This window comes from Anastrepha ludens, chromosome 6, assembly GCF_028408465.1.
Source record: "Anastrepha ludens isolate Willacy chromosome 6, idAnaLude1.1, whole genome shotgun sequence".
Lineage (NCBI taxonomy): Eukaryota > Metazoa > Arthropoda > Insecta > Diptera > Tephritidae > Anastrepha > Anastrepha ludens.
This window is the reverse complement of record NC_071502.1, coordinates 55753584-55777373: the sequence shown is the minus strand read 5'-3', so window position 1 is coordinate 55777373 and position 23790 is coordinate 55753584. Positions and strand designations below refer to the sequence as shown.

The window sequence follows — 23790 nt, the reverse complement described above, 5'->3', positions numbered from 1 at the left end:
CCTGAAAACTTTCATAGGTAACAAAAACGGAATCCGTGGTGCTTGTGCGGCTGGAAAGTGAATGCATATTCTTTGTTTTAGGTGTGCAAATGCAAGCATTCCAACAATTTGTCTTTCAATTTTTAACATACTCGCAAGTCACGGGAAGAATGAAAATAATTAGTTCTTTATAGCAGCAAATATATCAGTAACGTGCAACATATAAAAAACAGAAAATTTTGTTCAAAGTATGAAATACTGTGTTTACCTCTGCAACATAAAAACAGAAAGAATTATTTTCCGGTTGTGGAGAACACTTATTTGTTTATTGAAAAAAGTAAACAAAATTAAAAAAAGCTTTTAATTACAAACGTTCCCGCGACAGTCGGTTCTACGTTACCAGAACGACCCGGATTTATATTCGGCCAAGGGCTGTCACCTTAGCAGCATTCCCCATATATGTGGGGGAATGTTTATGCAATGACATTTACATGCACTTTGTTTTTGCAATTTATAAGTTTAAATGTCAAATTTTCTATCAGATTTTAAACAAACAAACGAAAAAACAAAATTTGGTAACTTCAAACAACCAAATCGTAAGAACAGCCCCTTGTATAAATTGTTATTATGGAGATTTGAAAGCCACAATTACATTTCGGCGGAATGTTCTTGATTTTTTATCTTAATTTTTTAACAATTTTACGGTTGCTTTTCTCAATTTAAATCAAAGATGGATATGTAGATGCATACGTTGATAGAAATAGCGAAAATGTTGGCCATTGGAAAATAACGATTTCATTTTATGATAGGTAATCAAAGAGTTTGAAAAGATATTTTCATTGTCCAATTTCGCTCCGTGAAAGAATGAGTGTAGGCTCATCTTCGCCCTCATATTTGTGCAATTCATGACGGCATGACGGTAATAAAACCAAAATTTCATAAGTTAAGTATAATCGTGACATATGTAAATGAAAAAGCTGAAATACAAGTGGCATCACTGCATTTTCGGAGATATTGCCAACATAATATAATTGGAAAATACCTACACACCTACCGCTAAACGCCAACTTCACAAACACCACATCACACTGGCCTCACACCGATGCACACATACGCTCCTACACTACCAAAATTCACCACCACTACGCCACACCAATTCTCACACATATAGAATTCTGCGCACCATTTTCATTTTTCCACTGTCAAATTACTACGGAACGAAGGAGAAACGACGACGACGATGAAGGCGAAGGAGCAAAACGCAAGAAATTGAAATTGGGAAGCGCGTACGAGCAAAATTTGGTGAAAAAAATTGTGAAAAGACGTGAATTTATGGGCGCAATATGTGTAATATTATGAGTATTAAAGTGATATTTTCATGCTGCATAATTGCATGCTATTGGTGAAGTGAATTTTTGACAAAATTAGCAAGCTTGCTTACTGTTCACTGCCGTCGCCGCAGTTGCTGCATTGGCCGAAGCCGCAGCGAGGACGTCGCGCCCGTCATCAACGTAGCTATACAGAGTGGAGCCCGAGACAAGAAGAAACCGTCGCTGCTGCTATTTGTATTGCTGTAGCCGACGTAGGCCATTGTATGTGCGGCGTGAATGAACGAATGGTGTGTGTATGAGTGCGTGTGCCACAGAAGTGGCAGTGGCAAAACGCGCAGAAACGAAAAATAAAAATATAATTGAAATTCATATTCGTTGAGTGAAATATTTGCATGTAGTTAGAAAAGTAAGATATATTTGCACAGTTTTTGGTACTTGTAGTACGGTTAATAAAAATAATGTGTAATTGATGAAATAAGCAACAAAATTGATAGCTTTAAACCCAATTGGGGGGGAATTTGTATTGAAAATTTTTAGTAGATGTGGAAAGTAGAAAACTAAGAAAAAGTGTAAAACAACGAGAAGTGAAGGGGGCCATGAGAAGCTGTAACATTTCGCTCTGCCTTCGATCGCGATGATAACACCGTGTGTGCGACAGAGATGAATATCGTGCTTTAGTTGACAGCAACAAACGGATATAAATCATGAAAAAATAAAAAAAAGTGTAAAGAAGAAACTCGGACAAAGTGGATGACGAAAAGAAATTGAACAAAGAGGAGCGCAGTGAAGTGTGTGTGAGTGGGAGAAGTGGAACAAACGAAATTGTGAAAGAAAACATAAAAATAACTATTCCAAATGCAGGAAGCGTCAACAAAATGGATAATAAAACAATACAGTTGGATTTCAAATTACTGGTAATTAAAGATTGCATTAAAAACAATGCATTTAATTAAACAGCTATTTATCAAAACATCTTAGATACACAATTAAAATTACTACATAGAGCGAAAGCTACACATTTGTAGAGCGCGTTAATAAAAAATTGGAACAACATAATTCAGTAAATAATGTAAAAACAATTATGTAGGTAGAAAAAGTAATTGCCGTTAACCTCATAGCCAATTGGAAGAAGAGAATATGAAATACAATATAAATCAATAACTTTATCTTAGTTAATTTCGCTTCTTATATTTATTATTGTATATACATTTTTTGTTTAGCTGTAAATACGCGAATAATTATCTAGTAGCTTACAAACTATTTAAAGGGTGATGCATACGCAGGTTTCTTTCTAAAAATGGACAAAACTCAATTGTTTTTGGTACATTATTATCTCGATTAGGTATATTATTATTGTATTATTCGAAAGAGAAAGGGTTTCTTTTATTTATGAAACACAATTTCATTAATGTGGCTGTCGGCTTGCTTCACAGTAACACATCCTGTTAACCCAGTTTTTCAAGACGTTGGCTCAAAACATCGATTGTGGCATTGCCACACTATTCTTATAAAACCAATGGTCATGGAAGTCCATATTTTCTATTTCCGGCCATACAAAATCGTTTATCATGCCTCTGAAACGTTCATATATTATAAAAGAAAAACAGGCCGATGATGGCACCGTTCTAAAATATGCACCAAACTGTTTCCCATGCCATCTCACTCCAGTTTTTCGTGATAACATTGCCGCCGAGAAAGAACTGACGTGAAGAAGTGATTAAAGGAAAACCCTATGTGGACACCCCTGTACAGTTGTTATATTAATGTTCTGAATGTGGTATTCTACCGAAACCTCTATAGAGATTTTTGTAAAGTGGTTTGCTTGAAAACATTTTAAACTTTTAAGAAAATATTTCATTTTATAGACAAGTATTTTGGCGGCTGTATACTTGATTTAATAGAGGGTATCCTAATAAGACCGCTTATTTGGAGATTCAGTAATTAAATATTGGTGCACTAAAAATAATATCAATTCACTGTATCAATAAAATTCAAGTGGTTATACTATTTTCTTGCATCAGTAGCATTTAAAATTTACCATTACGCGTTTTCCCTAAGCAAAAATGAAGAAATTAGATTCTTATAATAAATACCGCTATACATTTTTCACTTCTACATCTCTTTATTTTTTGCACTCGGTATTTCGGCAATTGCTATCGATGAACGACTGCTATAAAAAAACGTTTTCATGTTTGAAGTTTACAGTGGGCATCGAACCCAGAATAAACGCACAAACCTCAACGGTAGCTGATATCTACATTCCTTTAAATACAACTCATATAGTAAAGAAGCATATGCACATACATATTTATAATTGGCGCATACTATTGTACTTTTGTTATGAGTTTTCGCAAAATTTTCAAGATGTGCATTTAGATAGCATGTTGGCCGAAAAATGGTGCATATCGACATATACACGTAGTTATATTTTTTTATTATTTTATTTCGTTTTGTTATATTAATATGCATCTGCGATTTAAAAAGTTGTATTCATCATGAAAGCATGGAACATCATTCTTCCTCTCACCATTCATTTTCGCAATAACATTTTTTCAGGGATGAGTGCTTAGTACCAGTACTTGGCTAACCAAACCTTACAATCAAAATCGAGCTTAATTTGACTGCTTTAATTCCATTTACCAGCTCCCCACTGAATCCAGCGCGCTTAGCACACACACTATATTAAAAATAAGAATATCGTGCACTGCCTGCGCCATTACCGTCACACCTTCATCTGAACATACTAACAACGTATACATTTCCGCTGCTTTCCATTGCTGCTGCTACGCAGTGTCTGTCACAGTCAACGCTACTCTGCGTCATGTGCTGGCATTAGTCGTACAACGCTACTGCGCTGCCGTCCCACTTTAACCCCCAATAAGCGCCTCGATTCGCTCACTCTATCCATTTATCCTCCTTGTATCAAACTCTCTGCCGTCGCTGCTTATATTCTGTTATTTTTCGATAACGAGTAGAAACAACACTGGCTGCTGCCGAAAGCTCACCGTAATTTTAACTCGTACTGCTGCTGCTTCTGTTTGAGCTGACTTTTGTAGCGGCAGAAGTCGTAGTCTCAGCTTCAACACAAACACACAACACAAATAAATGGGCATCCACATTAAATAGCCGCCTGCCTGCTCGATAGTTCGTCGCTCGCTAGGTTGTCTATTTGCCTACTTTCTGACTAGCTTGCTCTGGCTGTACGTGTATTTTATTGTATGTGTGGATATATGTAATATGCATGCATATACATATGTTTATTTTGCCGATATTATCATTGCCGTGTTTTACCTCCCTGTTGTTGATATTTTCTTATAACTATGTAGTTGTTGTGACAAAATATTTATTTTAATTCTTATTAGTTTATGTACATATAGTACGTAAATAAATGCAATACTTATTAATGCATATATACATACATACTATGTATGTGTATAAATATTTGGTTATTCGTCGTCTGATAGATGTGTTAGTAACTTTAGTAAATACAGTGTTTTACAAATAATGAATCATTACTCCAGAATATCAAATATAAAGAACATAATACCGTTATACTATAAATATTGTTAAATAATATTTTTTACTGTCAACAAATTTTGCTTTTCTAGTGCGAATACTTGAAAAGTTCACAATTTGCAAACCTTTTTTTAACTTCGAAAATGAAGCTTGCATAGTCTGACTGCAAGTGGAAGAAAGAAAATATTATTATAAATAAATTATAATGAAAAAAATATAATGAAATTGTTTGTAGTATAATTATGCTCTAATTTATTTATTATTTACACTTTTTATTTTATTTTGACAATAGACTTAACTGATAGCTCTTAATTAATCCCATACTTGGTGCTAAAGTGGATTTTGGAAAATTTGTAGTTTTCAAGGTATTTCGAAAAACTGCGGTTAAGAATTCAAACGTCGATATCAGCGAACGTGAGGAAATATTGCAATGTGGATTATTTCAGAATGTTGAACATTGACGTCTCTTAAAAATGGTTTTGATTTTAACCTAAAGCTATTTATACTTTTTTTAAATTAAATTTTAATCAATGTCGCTCGGGACATTCCCACCACAGTCGGTTCTAAGTAACCGGAACGACCCGGATTTACATCCGGCCAAGGACTGTCACTTCAGCAGCAACAACAACAATATGTCGCACATGACATTTTTATCCATCATGGTACATAGGTTGTTTTTGTTGCTCTTTATACGAAATTTAATATGTATAAACAAGCTAAGTGACAATGTTTTAAAATCAATAGAAGTATTACCACTATTCACTTTCACAAAATAAAAACCAACTTAGCAAAAAAATGTAGGATGAATAGTGTTGCGGAAAAACAACAAAGCGCACAACACAAATAGGAGGAGGAGCTCGGCTTAACTCCTAATAAATGGCGTAAGCGCAAATTATATATATATTATCAGGCAGTCCATAAGTTCGTGCGTTTTTTAAAGATGGTTTTAAATTTCATAAAAAAGATGTTTAAAGTATTTATTAATCAATAATATATTTTTCTTCATTATTTACAATGTCTTCCCAACGTTTAGGCACATTTTTAATTCCCTGCCCAAACAATTTTTTGTTATTGGAGCCAAAATACGCTTCGATATCCCTTTTTATAGCTTAATTTTGAGGAGTAGTTCTTGTTGCTCATAGGGGATTGAAGTCCACGGAAAACAATAATCACAAGGTGCAATATCCGGAGAGTATGGAGGATGCGGCATTAACTCCCATCTGAGCTCGTTCAGCTTGCCTAATGTTTGCCTTGCGGCATTAGGCCTTGCGTTGTCGTGGAGAAACAAAACTTTGCGGCTATTCACTAAAGACGGTCGATTTTTGTTAAGTGCCTCGTTCAGGTTTGATAGCTGATGGGACCTGATTCAGTTGGGAAAGGTTTCAAAGCTGGGAAAATTGGTTCCGCATACATTTTCCGTCGCCAACCTTCAGCAGAGAGTGAATGTGTGTTCTCAGCTGGGTCCTTTACAATAATGCTGTTCGCAAATGCCAATGGTTAGATAAAGATGAAACACCAGAACCGACCCCTAGAGATGGCCTTCACCTCAAGAAGATTCTCCTGTCTATTTGGTGGGATATGGCCGGTATTGTTTATTATGAACTTCAGGAACCAAACCAGACTATAACTGCTGATTATTATCATATATATTATATTATATTTGGTTATTATCGCCTAAACATAAAAATCCTCCTATCTTAGCACAATGCCGACTAATTTTCAGTAATTCAGTATTTATTCAGTGAACTTAAAAGTCAAGTTTAGACTCTTATGTTTTGCTTGTATATGTAATTGCTTATACCTTATATTATACTTATGTTGGAATTCTATTCCAGTCTAATATTTTGCTTTATTCGCATTTGGTTGGATAAATTTTCCAAGAAACAAATGCATCGGACCTCATGGAGACTAATTTCTCTTCATAATGTTCTGAATTCAATATAACTGTGCGATCCTTTTCGACTTCATGAGGAAGTGAATACTTTACGCTTAATTTACATATTGTATATGTACATATGTATTACGCACGAGATACTCATTTAATACAAGAACTCTGGCTCAAAAATGTCCACAGTGAGCACCGAACACGGACTCTGAAACTAACTTTGTAAATATATCATATAGTACAATACATTCCAGCCAACCAGGACTGAAGACGTACCGTATGGCAGCGTTTACTGATCACGTTGTGTCCCTTTGTTATCTTGTTGATGCTTATTCTTTTTTACATTCGCTTATTATTATTTTTTATATATTAATTATATATAAATAAAGACTGCGTATATGTTATCTTCAGATCATTTAAGGAGTCCTCTTTTTTTTTAATCAAAAAACGAGTGGAGGAATTATCTGAATGAGCTGTCATTTAGATAGGCACATTTCTTCATAAATATTAAGAAGGTCCTTTTCTCTAACGGATATGCATCTTTGGGACCCTTTTCGGAGCACGACATAGCAAGTTGTAATTATGCATTTTGCGAACTTCGTTGGTTGGGATATGTATATATTACATTACATTTTATAAATTACATATCCCACTACATATTTACATATATGCATATTTGCTTGTGTAACTTCATTCAACATTAATGGCAAATGTACATAATTAAATGGACATCACTGTATGTATGCGTAAATTCTAAACTCGTAGTTACATTTAATTTTAAACGAATGCCGGAGTAAAGTATGTATGCATGAATGTTCATATATTCAAACATGTAAATAAATATGTATGTCTGTACATATGTATATTGGATATTTAGGCAAGTAGATGCTACAAGGCGGTTATTTCTCATTAAAACAGCAATAAAAAGCAAGAGCAACAAAACCCAAAAACAACCACGCGGCAAAGCCTGTTGAGACGTCCACGTCGACGCTAACTCCAACGCCGAAGTCAACGTTAACGTGGCTTTAACTTTGCCGACGATATCGACGTCTATTACGAAAATTCAACGAAGAGTCGAAGGAAACAGAACCAAACTTGTGCTGCGGCAGTGGCAGCCAGTTGGCCAGGCTAGTGAACCAACGACAAAATACAAAAAAAGTGGCGGTGGTGGCAGTGGTGACGTTGGCTTTGGCAGCGAGTGAATAAAAATTTAAGAATGAGAATAGAGTAGAGCAAAATAGTAGAAAGAATAAACGAAATATGTGCGAGTATGTATATGCAAACATATATACGTATGTATATACAGATATATGTATATATGTGTACAACATGTTAAAAATAATAAGAGAGAACCCAAACAACATAGAAGAAGATATGAATGGAGCAAATTGGAGAGTGGAGTGTGGGGCACATAAGCGCAGGAGTACATACATACATATATACATAAATATACACTCACACTAAACACATAGTAAATGCAATTAAAGTGTTGTTATTTTTTGTTGATTTTTATACTTATTTCTTTTGCTTTTCTCTACGCCATTTTTGTTTCTTCTTGGCTTAATTAAATCCCCTTTTAAGTTTCACAATTTAAATTTTTATCACTTCTAATTGAATTTATGTGTTTCGGTATGCAAGAGTCAGACAAAAAGAAAACTCATATTCGAGCTTAAAATGGAGAGGATTTCCAACTTAAATGAGAATATACGTAAGTACATACATATGTAGGTATATATGAAAGTAAAAATTTGGTTATTGATTTTTAAAAATTTGTGTTCAAAATAGGCTCAAGGTTGTTGTAACATTATAAAACATTCTCCATTAACTTTCGGATTGAGCAGATAGAGTGACAACCATTCCCGGATAGACATAAAATCCACATCTTTCCGGTAATGTAAGCTCTATTAGCCTCTGGTCACCGTCCAGCATTGCTTGTCAAACACTTTATATGTGTGCGTGTCGGGTGCTTGTCGTTTGCCCGGTAACGTTCAAAACAAAAAGCGATCAATCCACAGTTGTATTTAGAAGTAAATATGTATTCATCGGATGATGAATTTTTATTACTTGCAACTATTGCAGTTTTGTTAAAAAAAAAGAAGAAAAGAGATAAAAAAAAAGTGTGGATGAAAAGCCTAAGTAAGGGAATTAAATTTGAGTTTGGGATATTTTACAAAAATTAAAGGAAATCTGCTTTAACTTATTCTGTTCGTTGTTTGAGAATTTTTTTGATACCCACTTTCTGTGTTATATTAAAAAATCGCAATAAGTAATGTTTTTAATTATAACTTATGTTTTTCGGGTTCATAACTTTATTATTATTAAATTACTTATGTATATCAGTTTTGAATAATTTCATTTACATACATATACATTTTTAAATTTTTTTGCTTATTTATGTACATATTTCATACGGATTGTGCTTATTATTAGTATATGTAGGGTTTACGAGTAATATACTATTGGGCAACCGCACACTAAATACGAACCTCAATGCTAAATACAACCCTGCTGTTTTGTCCATCAGACTCCGACACGATCAAAAAAGTAAGCGTCAAACAAAAATATCAAAAATTTTTGATTTTCATCAAGCATCGTACGTGTAGCCCATGATTCAATTATTAAAGGTTTGCTCACTAGTGACATTCGAATTTTGACACTCCCTTACAAAAGGTTGTATTTAAGAAGGTGCATAAAAAGGAAAAAATTAAATCCTTTTTGGTAAAAATGGTAGCAAAATAGTATTTTGTTACTTAAATGGAAACAAACTGCGAACGGTTTAAAAAATAAATTTTAATTAATATTTGAATGTAAATAATGGTATAGATAGAAGTGATTAGCGGAAATTGCCAAGTCTAATATTAAAACAAGAAATTATTTCACATAATCCAAGATTTTATTTTGTGAATTAATTTTTAAATTTAAAACCAATTGCAACGTTTCGCCAATATGAAACTATTTTGTTAAAAATAAATAAATAATTGGCACGTACAATTCTGTTAGGTGTTTCGCCGAGATCCTCCTCCTATTTGTAGCGCGCGTTCCACAATTGGAAGCCGATTCCGGTAGATGCTTTTTATGAGAAGCTCTTTCATACTGGTACTGTGCTTTTCTAAACCTCCTCTGCTAGCTCATCGATCCACTCTTGGGACTGATTTTTTGGCTAGAAATCGCAATTTAACCATCAATCACTAACCGTATTCGTATGGCTCCCTGTGATTTCTGTCTATTCGAAAAATTGCATTTGGCCATGAGGCTATCTAAAAGGACATTCCGGTCAATGACCTAAAACACTCTTTCGCGCAAAACAGTGTGTCCAGGCCAGAGGGATTTATTTTGAATAAATAAACTCAAAGTTATCAGAACAAAGCTTCTGTCGTTTCTATTTTAGCTCAGTCCTGTTTATTTTGGGCTTCACCTTGTACATCTCCGCTTGGCCAATGACTGACTAATCAGAATCCTTAAAAACCTCAGAGAATTCAGTTTAAGAGCTTATTCAATGTTTTATTGTTAATTTAGAGCAAATTTCCTCTACAACTTGCACGGAAATTAACACAAAGTTTGACTCGAAGATGTGAAGCCATTATAGCTAATGGTGGAGACTAAAAATATTGAATATATTGGGTATTATCAATGTTATAAGCCCATACAGCTCATGCAGTTTTTTTGAATCGAATTGGTCAAATAGTTTCTAGGTTATAGCGGCCACGCTTCTATTAGACAGACTTTATATTTGTAGAAAAAACAAAAAAATTACTTGTAGTAATTATTTAATACTCAAAGTTAAATAATTTTATGTTATAATGTAAAAAAAATTGCTTATCGGCATTTCCACTTTGCTAGCGGCACCGTATAGAGCCGACTTGCAGCACTGAATAATTGCACATTAGCCACACTCGATTGAGGAGCAGATGATATTTCAAAGCAATAAAATGAGTTTTGAGTTTGAGACTATTATTCGAAAAATGTTACAAAAACGAAAATGTGATAAAAATTTGACACTAAAATATTTTAAACTTTCGGCTATTTTTAGTCGAAGCCGAGCCGAAACTGAAGTTCAGTTGTTCTCTAGTTGATAACTCTAGCTTTTATGAATATAACATACAGTATTAAAATAAAAATTAAAGATTGTGATCTCTTAGTTAACTTAAAAAATATTAGGCGTCTAATTTTTTTTTTATAAATTCCTCAATTTCAGTGGAAAAGAAGAAAATTTATTTCACATGTTAGAAGTTACATTATGGCAGCACCATTGCGCTTTGTGCCAATTTAGTGATGCACTTGTTAAAAATATCCTCATTTTTATTATTTGTCGAAAATACTTGCAAAACACTTGTTCCTCTATTGGCTTGTGCGTTTATTCATTGGACAACTGGCTTGGTATCGTATGTATGTATGTGGTTGTTTGCCTGGTTGGTTGGTTGGTTGGTTGGCGCGCTGCTTTAAAGTAGTGTGACCGCTTCTAAAAATGCACTGCCCCACTTCCCACTGAAATGAATAACGAAAAAAACAAGAAGCTATAACTACATAGAATAAAAGAAAATACTCAACTGCAGAAACGCAGCTATAGGTACCACAGCAACGACTGCATATAGAAACTCATAAATTTAACTTATGTATATACTTATGTACATGCATATATACTAAATGCATGCATATATCATGCACTACTAAGAACAGAAAGATACATACTTACACATACATATATAGAAATTATACTCAATAAATAGCATAATATCTACATGCAAAGTTCCATAACGTTTATATGTAGTTAAGCTAATATGCTGTACCTACATTTAAATATAAACCGTTAACTAAGTACAGGGTCCTTCGATTATCCCTTTCAACAGTGTTTGAAAAATTTCCTTTGCCAAATACCGAGTAAAAGTCCATCAGTTTATTAAAGTGAGCTAGATTTCGCTGGAGAACCGTTTAAAAATAACTTAAAAAAATTGGATATTTTTGGTTTTTATAATGGTCAATAATTATGAATCAACTGGCTCCGTATGAGCCAAAAAACACCAGCGCAAGTTCGTTTCAGTCGTTCAATTGGAAATTGAGATTAAGCATTTTTTCGAAACGGCCTACAGTGGCACGATGCACAATTTAGCGGTACTGAGTTTAAAAAGAAGTTGTAAGATTTCTTGACGAAACCAAACTTAATGATATCAAAATATCTTGCCAAAATCCAAAAAAACCATACATTTTTTGTCACATAGATCAATGGACTGTGGCTGGCAACGCTCGAAAGTTGACTTTTGTTGTGTACCAGCTTTATTTTTTTGATATTTTTGTCCCAATTTGTGCATGTATAAAAAATTTGCATTTGTGATTATAAAAAAATCATAACGGAATTCAAATTAACTGATGTTTAGAGTACATTTGAAAAATATGTTTTAAAGAAATTGTGTTCCATTTCAGTGTAATTGACGTGTTTGTAATAGTTTATTTTTTATGTAGTGAGTTTTTAATAATTAAAATTTTGTTAGAGGGAAGAATAAAAAACTTGCTTAAGGGGACTTAAGTATCTTACCTAAATATCTAGTATATCTAACGGAAGTATACCGTATACGAGAAAGTGTCTCGTATAGTAAGTGTAGTCGTCTTTAAATAGTTGCTTAACTGTGTTTTATTGACTATTAACCCTTTGCAGTCGTATGTCTACTCTCAACATTAGAAGAAATAGAATTAATAAATCGTGTTTGTCCCACATAATCTTACAAGTTAGATACCACTGCGTTTTGAACGGAAATTAATTCCGACCAGTCCGACAGTGCGGGCCAGCGAGACTAGTCTGTCCACCTTCGCTAGCATGTCAATTTACATTTTTGAAATCAGCGGCTCGAGTTCATTTAGAAGTTAATTTCGTCTCTGTAAATTAGTTCTTTCAAACGAAGCTATTAAATTAGTTCACCTAAATGCCAACTGCATTGCAAAATCTATATTAGCAAAATAAAAAGTGTGGACTTGATGGTATGTATATTGACATTGACGACATGTGGTTCCAATAAAACGGTGCGGCATACGATCAATTTATTATTATAATCTGTTTGAAGAATATTTTCGCGATATTGAAAAGTTGAAAGATAAAATTCAGCACGAAGCTACCGAGATAGAGCGCTAACTATGCCTAAATGTCGTTGAAATTTTCAACATTTATTTACAGCTGTAGACGCGTACATGAAGGACGGACGCGTACATAAAGGACATTTACTATTTATCACTCATACATTGTAGACCTTCTACCACAGATTATAATTTCCTCTCAAAAAGTGTTTAAGCATTTCAAGTCAAAAAAGAAGCCAGAACTTGAAAGGCCCTGTATGGGGCACAAATGGTTTAGCAAATATGTTTTCTATAAGAATAAATAAAAGAGGTTGCAGATTATGATATTCGTATAATAAGAGTAGGTAAACGTTTATGGTGAACTCTGTTCATGGTTAGTAAAAGACTTAGGCTCGTTCTTTCAATTAACTTCCAAAAGCTTGTTAAACTGCCGTACCAACATATTTAAGGGTTAGTTAATGAGCTCCTTAAAATGCGTACCAAAGTTTAAAGTGGACAGAAATTAATTAAGTGTAAATGAAGAATAGTTGGATTTGTTCATCGTCATTACCTTACCGCAGTTTAAAAAAAATCTAATAGGACTATGAATAAGTTCGTTTCGGTTTTACAACAGATGGCGTAACTTGATTATTATTCCATCGATCCACATTTCCAAACATTCATTGGAGAGCTACTGTCGTAAGGCACAAACGTCAGTATAAGTTTTTTATTTGAAGCGTAAACAACAATATTTTTACCACACTTGAAAATGTCGAATTTCGTGCCAAATAATGTGTTTTTGCGGGGAATTCTTCTTAATTATTTTAATATGAAGAAAAAAGCAGCCGAAAGTCATCGTATCTTGGTGGAAGTTTATGGTGAGCATGCTCTATCTGAGCGAACGTGCCAGAAGTGGTTTGCACGCTTTAAAAGTGGTGATTTTGGCTTGGAAGACGAAGAACGCGAGGGTGCGCCGCCAAAGTTCATGGATACCGAATTGGAGGAATTGCTCGATCAAGATCCGGCTCAAACGCAAGAAGAGGTTGCAAAAACTTTGGGAGTTGATCAATCAACCATTTCCAAACGTTTAAAAGCCATGGGAATGATCCGAAAGGTAGGCCATTGGGTGCCGTATGAATTGAAGCCAAGAGACGTTGAACGCCGTTTTATGGCATGCGAACAACTGCTTCAACGGCACAAAAGAAAGGGTTTTTTGCATCGAATTGTGACTGGCGATGAAAAGTGGGTCCATTACGACAATCCAAAACGTCGGGCAACGTATGGATACCCTGGCCATGCTTCAACATCGACGTCGGCGCAGAATATTCATGGCCTGAAGGTTATGCTGTGTATCTGGTGGGACCAGCTGGATGTTGTGTATTATGAGCTACTGAAACCGAATGAAACGATTACGGGGGATGTCTACCGACGACAATTGATGCGTTTGAGCCGAGCACTGCGAGAAAAACGGCCGCAATACGCCGATAGACACGACAAAGTTATTTTGCAACATGACAATGCTCGGCCACATGTTGCACAAGTGGTCAAAACATACTTAGAAACGCTCAAATGGGATGTCCTACCCCACCCGCTGTATAGTCCAGACCTTGCGCCATCCGATTACTATCTCTTCCGATCGATGCAACATGGCCTGGCTGACCAGCACTTCCGTAATTACGATGAAGTCAAAAAATGGATCGATTCGTGGATTGCGGCAAAACCGACCGAATTTTTCACAAAGGGAATCCGTGAATTGCCAGAAAGATGGGAAAAAGTAGTAGTAAGCGATGGACAATATTTTGAATATTAAATTTGTAACCATTTTACGTCAATAAAGTTTCAAATTTCGAAAAAAACCGCACGAACTTATTCATAGTCCTATTAGTTCTTAATATTAGTAATTTAATGGTTAACTGGTAACTCATAAGATATATCATTAGCCCAGTTACTTTTTTTTATTTTTATTTAAAAATTTTGTTTTTTTTATTTAAAAATTTTTTTTTTTTTAATTAAATTTTTTTTTTAACTGCTAGTAGTATTACGTGCAGTAAAAAGTTCTGAAAAGTTCTTTGCTCTAGATGACTTTAGCGACCCATATTCCACGGTGCATATGGAGTGATCCATATCGGAATTCCTTTTTAAAAATTAAGAAGGATTAACAAAACTCATTTTTATTTTATTGATTTATTTAAAAAAAAATATATATATAGGTATATATATATGTATAATTGGCGCGTACACCCTTTTTGGGTGTTTGGCCGATGTTGTTTTACAAATGGGGAGACCTACAGTTTCAAGCCGACTGCGAACAGCAAATATTTTTTTATGAGGAGCTTTTTCCTGACAGAAATACACTCGGAGGTTTGCCATTTTTTCTCATTAGGCTACGGCGGCCGCCAAAAAAACAAATACTCATATTATTTATGGAACACGATTTTATTCATGTAGCTGCTCGGCTGGGTTCGTAGTAACGCATCCTGTTAACTTGTTACCCTGCTCGCTCCTTCACAGCACTCCACGCGTAAAATACCGATTGTGGCATGGACTATGTGGCATAGCGCCCCATCCTTTTGAAGCTAAAGATCGCCAAAGTCCACGTTTTCAATTTCTGGCCTCAAAAAAGCGTTTATCATGCCTCCGTAGCATCCATCTTTGACCGAAATGACGTTTCCATCAGCAAGAAAAATGCGCCAATGATGCCACCGCTCGAGAACCCGTTTGGTGCGGTGTACTCTGAGAATGCATTGACTTCCTGACGATTACCTGCGTGTTTTCCGATCTCCGGATGCGTCAGTTTTGTTTGTTAACATAGCCGCAAAAAAAGATGATTTTGAATTATTTTCAATAAACGCACTTTTTGGGCTACAGAACATTGACTTTGGAAATGAGCTTCCTATGTGGTCAATAGAAGAATTTGTGCTGTATAAAGGCCTAATACAGTATCGAATGAAACAGAAAAATGGTAATTGCAACGATTTCGTTCCGGCAGGCCATTAGTCCAAAATGCTTTAAAATCATGGAAATCGCCAAGTACTGGTATGTGAGCCCTTATTCCATTGCCCAAGAATTGATAGTCGGATAACTGTTTGAAACCATTTTCATAGGGATAATTTTAACAATTCCATAGTCGAAATAAAGTAAAGACGTTGAGTACTTTTTTCTCTGTCGGAACATTCATTGCAGGAAAAATAGTATTAAATTGATGGCATTATTTATAATAAACAATTTTCTGTGCATCTGTGTTTCTAGTTACTGGTCAGCAGCTGTATATGATTGTATTAGCTCACAGTACATAGCAACGATCACACAACGTCAGGTATAGGTACACATACACATAATAAGTAAATTTGTGTTGTTTCTTTTAAATAAAAGCAAATGCATTTGCATTTTCTATTTGCGTTTGCGTTTTAGTGCATAGCTCGTAAATTCTTTACATAAGTACCATATTTAAATGTGATTTCTTATGTCAACACACCATGAGAAAAGCGCTCATAAAAATAAATAACATTTATAAACTTCATAGTTTGAAACAGAGATTATACAGATACGTACGTACATATTTGGATATATAGGCGGTTGAAAAACTAATGTAAAATATTTTAGGGGCTAATAGTGCCGGCCACAAAAATAGCAAAAAACTAACGGTTTTGGAAATATAGGAAGCAATTATTTTCGTTTTTGGGCGGCAGCTCTAGCCGAATGGGTTGGTGCGTGACTACCATTCGGGAGTGCGTAGGTACGACTCTCCGTGAATAAACAGACAACGGCAAACCGCCGAGTGTATTTCTGCCATGAAAAAGCTACTCATTAAAAAAAAACCAATTTGCCGATCGGAGTCGGCTTAAAACTGTAAGCCCCTCCATTTGTGGAAAGCATCAAGACACACACCACAAATTGTAGGAGGAGCTCGGCCAAACACCTAACAGAAGTGTACGCGCCAATTATTTATTTATTTTTTTTTTTTTCTGAAACATTTATTTACAATCACTAACATCTAAAATCCCCTCAACGGCTGGAATTTGTGAGTATTTTTGCAGCTACTATTTACAGCAATGCCACATAGACTATTGCTTTCAAATATCGCCACCAAAAGACATCTAGAGGGTTAAATCAGGCTATCTTGCAAGTCATAATACAAGTCCGCCCCCTAATAAAGCTAAAAAAATGAATAAATTGCTATATCCAAAACATTAGTTTGCGGGCCCATGCTTATAAAGACTTGTTTGCGTTTTGTGGTCCATTCCACTAACTTCTCAAATAGTTTATATTGATTTTCTAGCACCCTGTAAAGTTACGTATATTTGTACTTACATATGTTTGTACATGTTGCTGGAAAAATAACCAGGCAACTGTGACATAAACACAATTAAAAATGTAAATAACTTAAGTGATAAATCATATAAAAATAACTATTATCTCCATAGAAATTTTAGAAAACAGGAAAAAAATGCGTCATTACACTGCATCCAGATACATTAATCTTTCAGATAATTTTGGTTTTCTCCGTACAGTATTTATTTAAATTTTTTTATTTAGTACTACTCGTAATAAAGCCCAGGCCAGCTGTGAACACAAAAATAAATATTTATGTAAACCGATACTTCTATTTTAAAAATATGGTAAGCAAAAAACAAAACAAAAATCAAAAGAGGGGTCACAATTTCGTTAGAAATAAAAGAAGATTTTTAGAAAGCATGCTCGAATACTTTTGTATATTAGAAAAAGTGTGACCCCTCCACGAAAAAGTTTTCAAAACTAAAGTATATTTTTTAGTAATTTGAAACTTATATTTTGTTATACTAAAATGGATAAAACTATATACCCTCATAAAAGCGAAATGTTTTGTAAACATTTTATATAAATTTTCTACAAAGTATTGTCTGTATGGGAGAAAAAATCGTAGGAGTACGAATTAATAGTGGTCAGAGCAAGTATGTATGATTGACTTTCTGAATGCAAACCACTCTTTAGGTTTCTTCACGTATAAATTATTGTAATATAAATGTCCAAGTACTAAGAAAAGAGAAATATTAAGTAGAGGAAATATAAAAATTAAAAGAGAAAGTGAATATAAAATGTTTCAATATTTACAATTAGTTTTGTACGAAAAGAAAAAAAATTACGAAAACTAATTAGAATGGCAAGCCAGCCGGCGTTTATTGGAGCATTCAACATTCTAATGACGGTTTTCTCAATGTCTGAGAAGCGTTTAATCAGAACATAATCGTTAGATTGTGATTCTCAATATCTGAGATGAGCTGTCGGTTAGCTACTAACGCAAGCAAAAACTGGCAGCCGATGGCGGTGGAAATAATAAAAAGAAAACATTTATTTCTTAAATAATGAAGCAACTTCGTATTGCGGCGATTTCATATTGTTGGCGAATTGATTTGAAAAATTAATATTCGGGTGAAATAACTAAAAAAATTATTGATACTTTTTTTCCTGCCAAATGTTTAACTTACATACATGTATGTTAAGATCTGTATAGTAGATCTCCTTTAACGCTGTTTTTTTAACTCCACCGATTTTTTTTTTTTTGCGCGTTTTTTCTTTTTGCTATCTTTTCTAGTTTTCCTTTTTTCTAATTTTTTTCTAGTATTTTTTTAACACATACATATTTTATTAATACATTTTGCCAATGCAAATTGTTACTTGGACTACTTGAGCAACTTCAAACTTGCACCAAAATGCAATGAGTTATAAGACTGCATACCCGCAATTTTTCTAAAAATTGTGATTAAAAAATTTGAAAATTTCTTAAATGTTTTGTTTCGCTGAAAAGTTGTTGAATTAAAACTAAAATTATATAAAATAAATTAAAAATAGTAATAGTAGACTTTCAAGTGCACTGAATGCATATTTTGAACAGTATAACATATATGCACGTACGTACATACATACATATGTATGTATGTACGTCTTTTTGGGACCATAGTCAACACACGGTTTCACTATAAAAAGAATGAAAATATTTTATTAAGTTGATGGTTGGGTAGGTGGAGGAATTTATGGGGAGAGTAGGCAATGCAGAAGAGAAACGAGAAAAAAAGTGGAAACGTGTTAGCTAAAAAGCTTGACGCAAGGTAGAAGGAGTTGCATACAATCAAACTATCATACATAGTACATACATACATATGTATATACATACATACCTCGACCAGAGCTACATTAACTAAAAGAGGCAAAAATAAATACGGATAGAACTTGATTATCGTGCTTTTCATTCATTTACTCAGTCTTAGTTCTTATGTAAATAGATATACATACATACACACATATACATACGTTTGCAACTATCTACTTACACATGTATGTACGTAGGTGTGTATGCATCTGTACATATTTTAATTTTATGATGGTGCTTTATTTACAACTTGTACTTACATACGTACGTATGTGTGTGTGTATGTACTCGTTTACTTGCAAAATATTTATGTGTGCCAGTGTTTCTTATATAGGCGCTCTTTATATTTTGTTTGCTTTTTCGTTTAATGAATTGATTACATTTGCAAAATTAATTTGCCATAGCTGTACTTCCAAAATTGATGTAACTGTAAAAAATAGATTTTTAGATATTGCATATTATAATGGATTAGATTGCGCTTTTCTTGTCTTTAATATTTGCTAGTAGATCTTCTAATCTGAATCTTTTAACTCTCGCTTTATAAACGTTTTTGTTTTTAGAAGTGTGTTATGTACATAAAATGAAATAATTATAACGGAAGTGTTGTTTTTGGAAATGGGTTTTTTTAGGTAGTTTCATAACCTTAATTATAGTGGTAAATTACTTCGGCATTATGACCCAAATCAAATTTCGCCTACTTTTTCAAGTATTTAACGCCTTCCTTCAAATACTTATCCGAAGGATATACTCATATTTGGGGACAAAAACCCTTTAAACATGAATGGATGTAATGATTTCTTTCCGTAGAGTAATAATTTTGATTGTTAGTATAATTTTTGAGAAAAATTAAGATAGAATAGAAATGCCAAATAAGTCGGAAGCGCCGACATTTGTCAAATTACCTGTCATGTTGTCAGATATTCTCGCCATTGAAAAAAAGGTACCATATTTAACTTTCTGTAGATCAGCTGTCAATTTATATGTCAGGATATTTTATGATCCAGAAGTTTATTCGCAATACTCCTTAACTAACTACTGCGGTTAGGTTAGATTGTAGCGGTTGTTTACTGTGGGACACACTTACGCTGATTGTCCGCTGTGATGCCGCTTGGGGAACTTGTCCTGATCTCCTTAAAACCAATGCGACCTTTTCAAAAGCCTCATTAAAAAATTGTTTACCTAAAGTGGTAAATCTTCGTTTAGATAGAGCAGGACAGTGGTGCAAAATTTTCTTTTCCTTTTTTTCACCGCGCCTAGCTTCTGGGTCTGCCTACCTATAAGACAGGGTCTTATTATAACAGAAATCAGTGTGCCTATTTTATTAAGTCAGCTTATTTTTGCTTAGCAGGGTTTCTGTGCGTTTAGCATTGGGAGTCGGCTTCAGTTGTCAGGCTCTTTTATAGGTGGGTTCGTTAAGCCACATTTCAGCCTGAAAAACACTACAATAGTCGGGAAGTCAAAGGAGATCGCCAGATGATCGGAATATACACCTCCGCCCACCTTACCCTCCAGCTTTGAGCCATCTGTGTTTGCATGGATGGACTTGGCCTGTCTTACAACTTTCTGTTTCCAGTCTTCCCATAAGGGAAAGAGGATTGTGAACGCAGTCAGAATCTTACCGTGACTATAACTAGTGTTAAATCGTAGTGGTGCACTGCTGGCGGGTATGTTTTGCCTGCAGATTTACTGAAAGGAAGTTCACTGTCGTAGATAACTATACCCAAAAAAATAGGCTAGGTTTTTTCGTATTCATATATCCGCAACACATTCATATTATGTAGAAGTACTTAAATCTATTTATTTATTAAATTTCTCCATTTTCATTTACAGGTAGCGCAGTCGTTAAATCTGCTCGACAGTCTCGATTCAGCATCACAACGTGATGCTCTTCATTACCTATTGCGTACGCTGAAATGTAAATATCCCGAGGCTTGCGAACAGGCGACGAGGTCTCTTTTCCCGTATATCGCCGATGAGTTTGCCAGCTCCACAAAAACGGCTAACAAGAAACAGTTGCAACTGCAACTGTTGCTCACTGCCAAAAAAGAAGAAATTAAAACTGAGGATGAAGGTTCTACCGATCTGAATCAGAATTTTGAGAAAATCCTTTGCAAAGAGGAGCTCATGTGCCTCGATGAGGATGACGAAGATTTGGATGGTGATGCTGACATGGAAGCTGATGTTGCAGGCAATGATGCTAACGCAGAAAACTCGTCTTCCAACAATAGACGCTTACATTACAGCAGTGTGCGCGTTCAAAAACAAGATCCGCTGGATCTTATACCTTCGTCCATTATCGATACGCAACACTTGACAAAGGCAAAATATCGTGCTTCCTATCAGCACCCAAACGTAAGTAGCAGTGCACGTATTGGTGTTGACGACAGTAATAATAGTTGGGATGCGATGGCTGCGTGTGATCAAGTAAAAAAACTCTCGCGCCTCCATAATAAGAACAATAATCACAATCATCCGAGGTTGCTTAGTGAAAAGCTCGTTTTCCGTACTGGTGAACAAAATACTCGAGTTCCGAAAGCCGAAGATGATTACTTTTTCTATCCGGACAATGAGTGGACCATACACTATCATCACAGTACGGGCGAATTCAGTGTGCGGGCCTACAAGAAACTCTTTCGTTTTCGTTTGCAGACAGCCCTAAGTGAAGAGCATAAACCCTTCTTAAAGCAATTCTATAAGAATTTCATTGTGTCGGGTCAGCTGATGGGCACAAGACCGCCACCTCATGTACTACAGGCACTACGTGAACAACGTCGGGAAGAATGGCAACAGATGCAACAACGCAAGTTGGCCGTTGCAGCTGCTGCAGCTACTGTGAATGCGCATAGGCGACGTCTTTTACCAGCGATCGCCTTGGACTCGGAGCTGGAGTCCGAATCTGAGTCGCAAATGTCGTCGGTAGCACCGCAAGATACCTTGAAATTCGAGGAGATTATTGATGAAGGTGAGGGCGCTGAACGTCTAATGCATGGCATGGAAATGGGGCCGGATATCGAAGATGTGTTGGGCAGTGGCAGCAGTGTCAGCGGCAGTGGTCATAGCAATAGTAGTAATGGCGGTGCTACCACAGATTTGCCAGAAAGTGTGTCGACGATGGTAACAACGACAAACAACACAAACACAGTTTCATTAGTGGGTGGTGAGAGCATGGCAAGTTCAAGTCTGGGCAGTATCAGCAACCATTTGCAGCAACATAATCAACAGCAACAACAAGGGTAATTTAAGATTTTTGTAATTATGTTTTTACAAAAATTTACGATGTTTTCTTTTTCATTCCAGAAGCAACAGCCTTGTGTTAAATGGCCTTACAGCAAGCAATAATATAAGTAATCTTAGCTACAACAGTCAGCAATTAGCAAATATTGTCGGTGATCTTCCGAGTTTGAATCCTAAGGAGCAGAAACAGCAGCAGCTGCAGTGCATTAATACTCAGAACGAGCCACGATGTCGACTGTTGATAAATCAACAGCAAAACTATTCCAAGCAATACCTGCAAGGACACACCGATCAACACCCGAGTTCACTACCTTTTCCGATACTAAACGAGGTGGCACGAGAAAATGTTGCAACTGTGCCTGCATTGGATAATGGGAATAATTGTAATATCATTATCAACACACATGGCGACAAAAATGGTCCCATGATATTGCCAGCGTTAAATAACAGTAGTAATAGTAGTGGCAGTGTTGGGGACCCTGGAGTTGACACTCCAGCGATGAAACCAATAACCGAAAGTCTCCATAACAATGTGTTAAATACGAATCAGTCCCATTTTCTTGCACACCCACAACAACAAGAGCAACAGAGGCTAATATTGCATAATCAAAAACAAGATACTCCACAGCAGCAGCAGGCACACCAGCCGCAGCAACAACATAACCTTAATGCGAACTTGCAGCAACAACAAACGAATCCTTTAACATTGTTGGGTGGCATGGCCGAGAACGCACAACAACAATTGCAGCAGCAGCAGCAGGAACAACTTCAGTTGCAACAACAGCGCATGCAGCAGCAGAGCTCCGCAACTGCTACGTTTATAAACAGTATTGACAATATACTCGAGGGTAGCAGTTTGCCCGCTGTGGTGCAACAGAAGCAGCTGCAACAACATTTCAATTCGGAGTTGCTGGCGCATTCACCTTCACTGCAGGAACAGGGTCCGCAGCAAACCCCATTGACAGCACAATCGCAAATGCAGCTGCAACAACAACGACTGCAACACACTCTGCCAATGTTGCATATGCATCAGCAGCATACGGACGCGCTGCAACAGCAACAACTGCAGCAACAGCTGCAACTGCAACAGCAACAGCAAATCGCCAGTACGTCTTCCGCTTGTGCCGTAACCACACCACCACCGGCATCGGCAATGGCATTGACTAGTGCACTCTCAGCATGCGCGACACCCAGCAGTGTTATGACTGGTATTTCCGCAACTGCGTCTACTTCAGGCTCAATCTCATCGAACTCTTTGAATGTGTCATTGGGTCTGGACGAAAATGATTTGTCGCACGATGAGGATGATGACCTAGACGATCATGATTTGGATGACATGGAACCGAAGCAGCAGCTTATTGATGGTGGTAGTAGCAGTAGTACCTCTCTGCAAGCACCGCCTGGTAGTGTAGGGGGTAGCGGCGTTGCTGGCACTGGTGCGGGGGTGAAAAAGGCCAAACCCTGCTATCAGTGCTTGCAATGTCCAAAGTCGTACCGCAAACGCAAATCATTGTTGGACCATTATAAAATTCATCCTGGTTTCTGCCATGATTGTGGACAACCGAATGGTACATCATTGGAGGTGAGTGAAATAGGAAAACGGGTTAATTTAACATTTGTAAAATAGTTGCAACATGTTTTGGTTTTATTGTAGCAGTAATGTGCTCTTTTGCATT

General features: G+C 35.8%; 1 protein-coding gene across 1 annotated transcript in view; it reads left to right on the top strand.

Moving 5' to 3' along the window:
• The first annotated feature begins 1127 nt into the window (after positions 1-1127).
• The window catches only part of LOC128868379 (uncharacterized), a 31895-nt gene continuing 9232 nt past the window's right edge, over positions 1128-23790 (top strand). The window contains exons 1-3 of the mRNA XM_054110400.1: positions 1128-2224; positions 20711-22113; positions 22178-23696. Coding sequence (XP_053966375.1) covers positions 2186-2224; positions 20711-22113; positions 22178-23696 — 2961 coding nt within the window. The 5' untranslated portion in view covers positions 1128-2185. The remainder of the gene's footprint in view (positions 2225-20710; positions 22114-22177; positions 23697-23790) is intronic.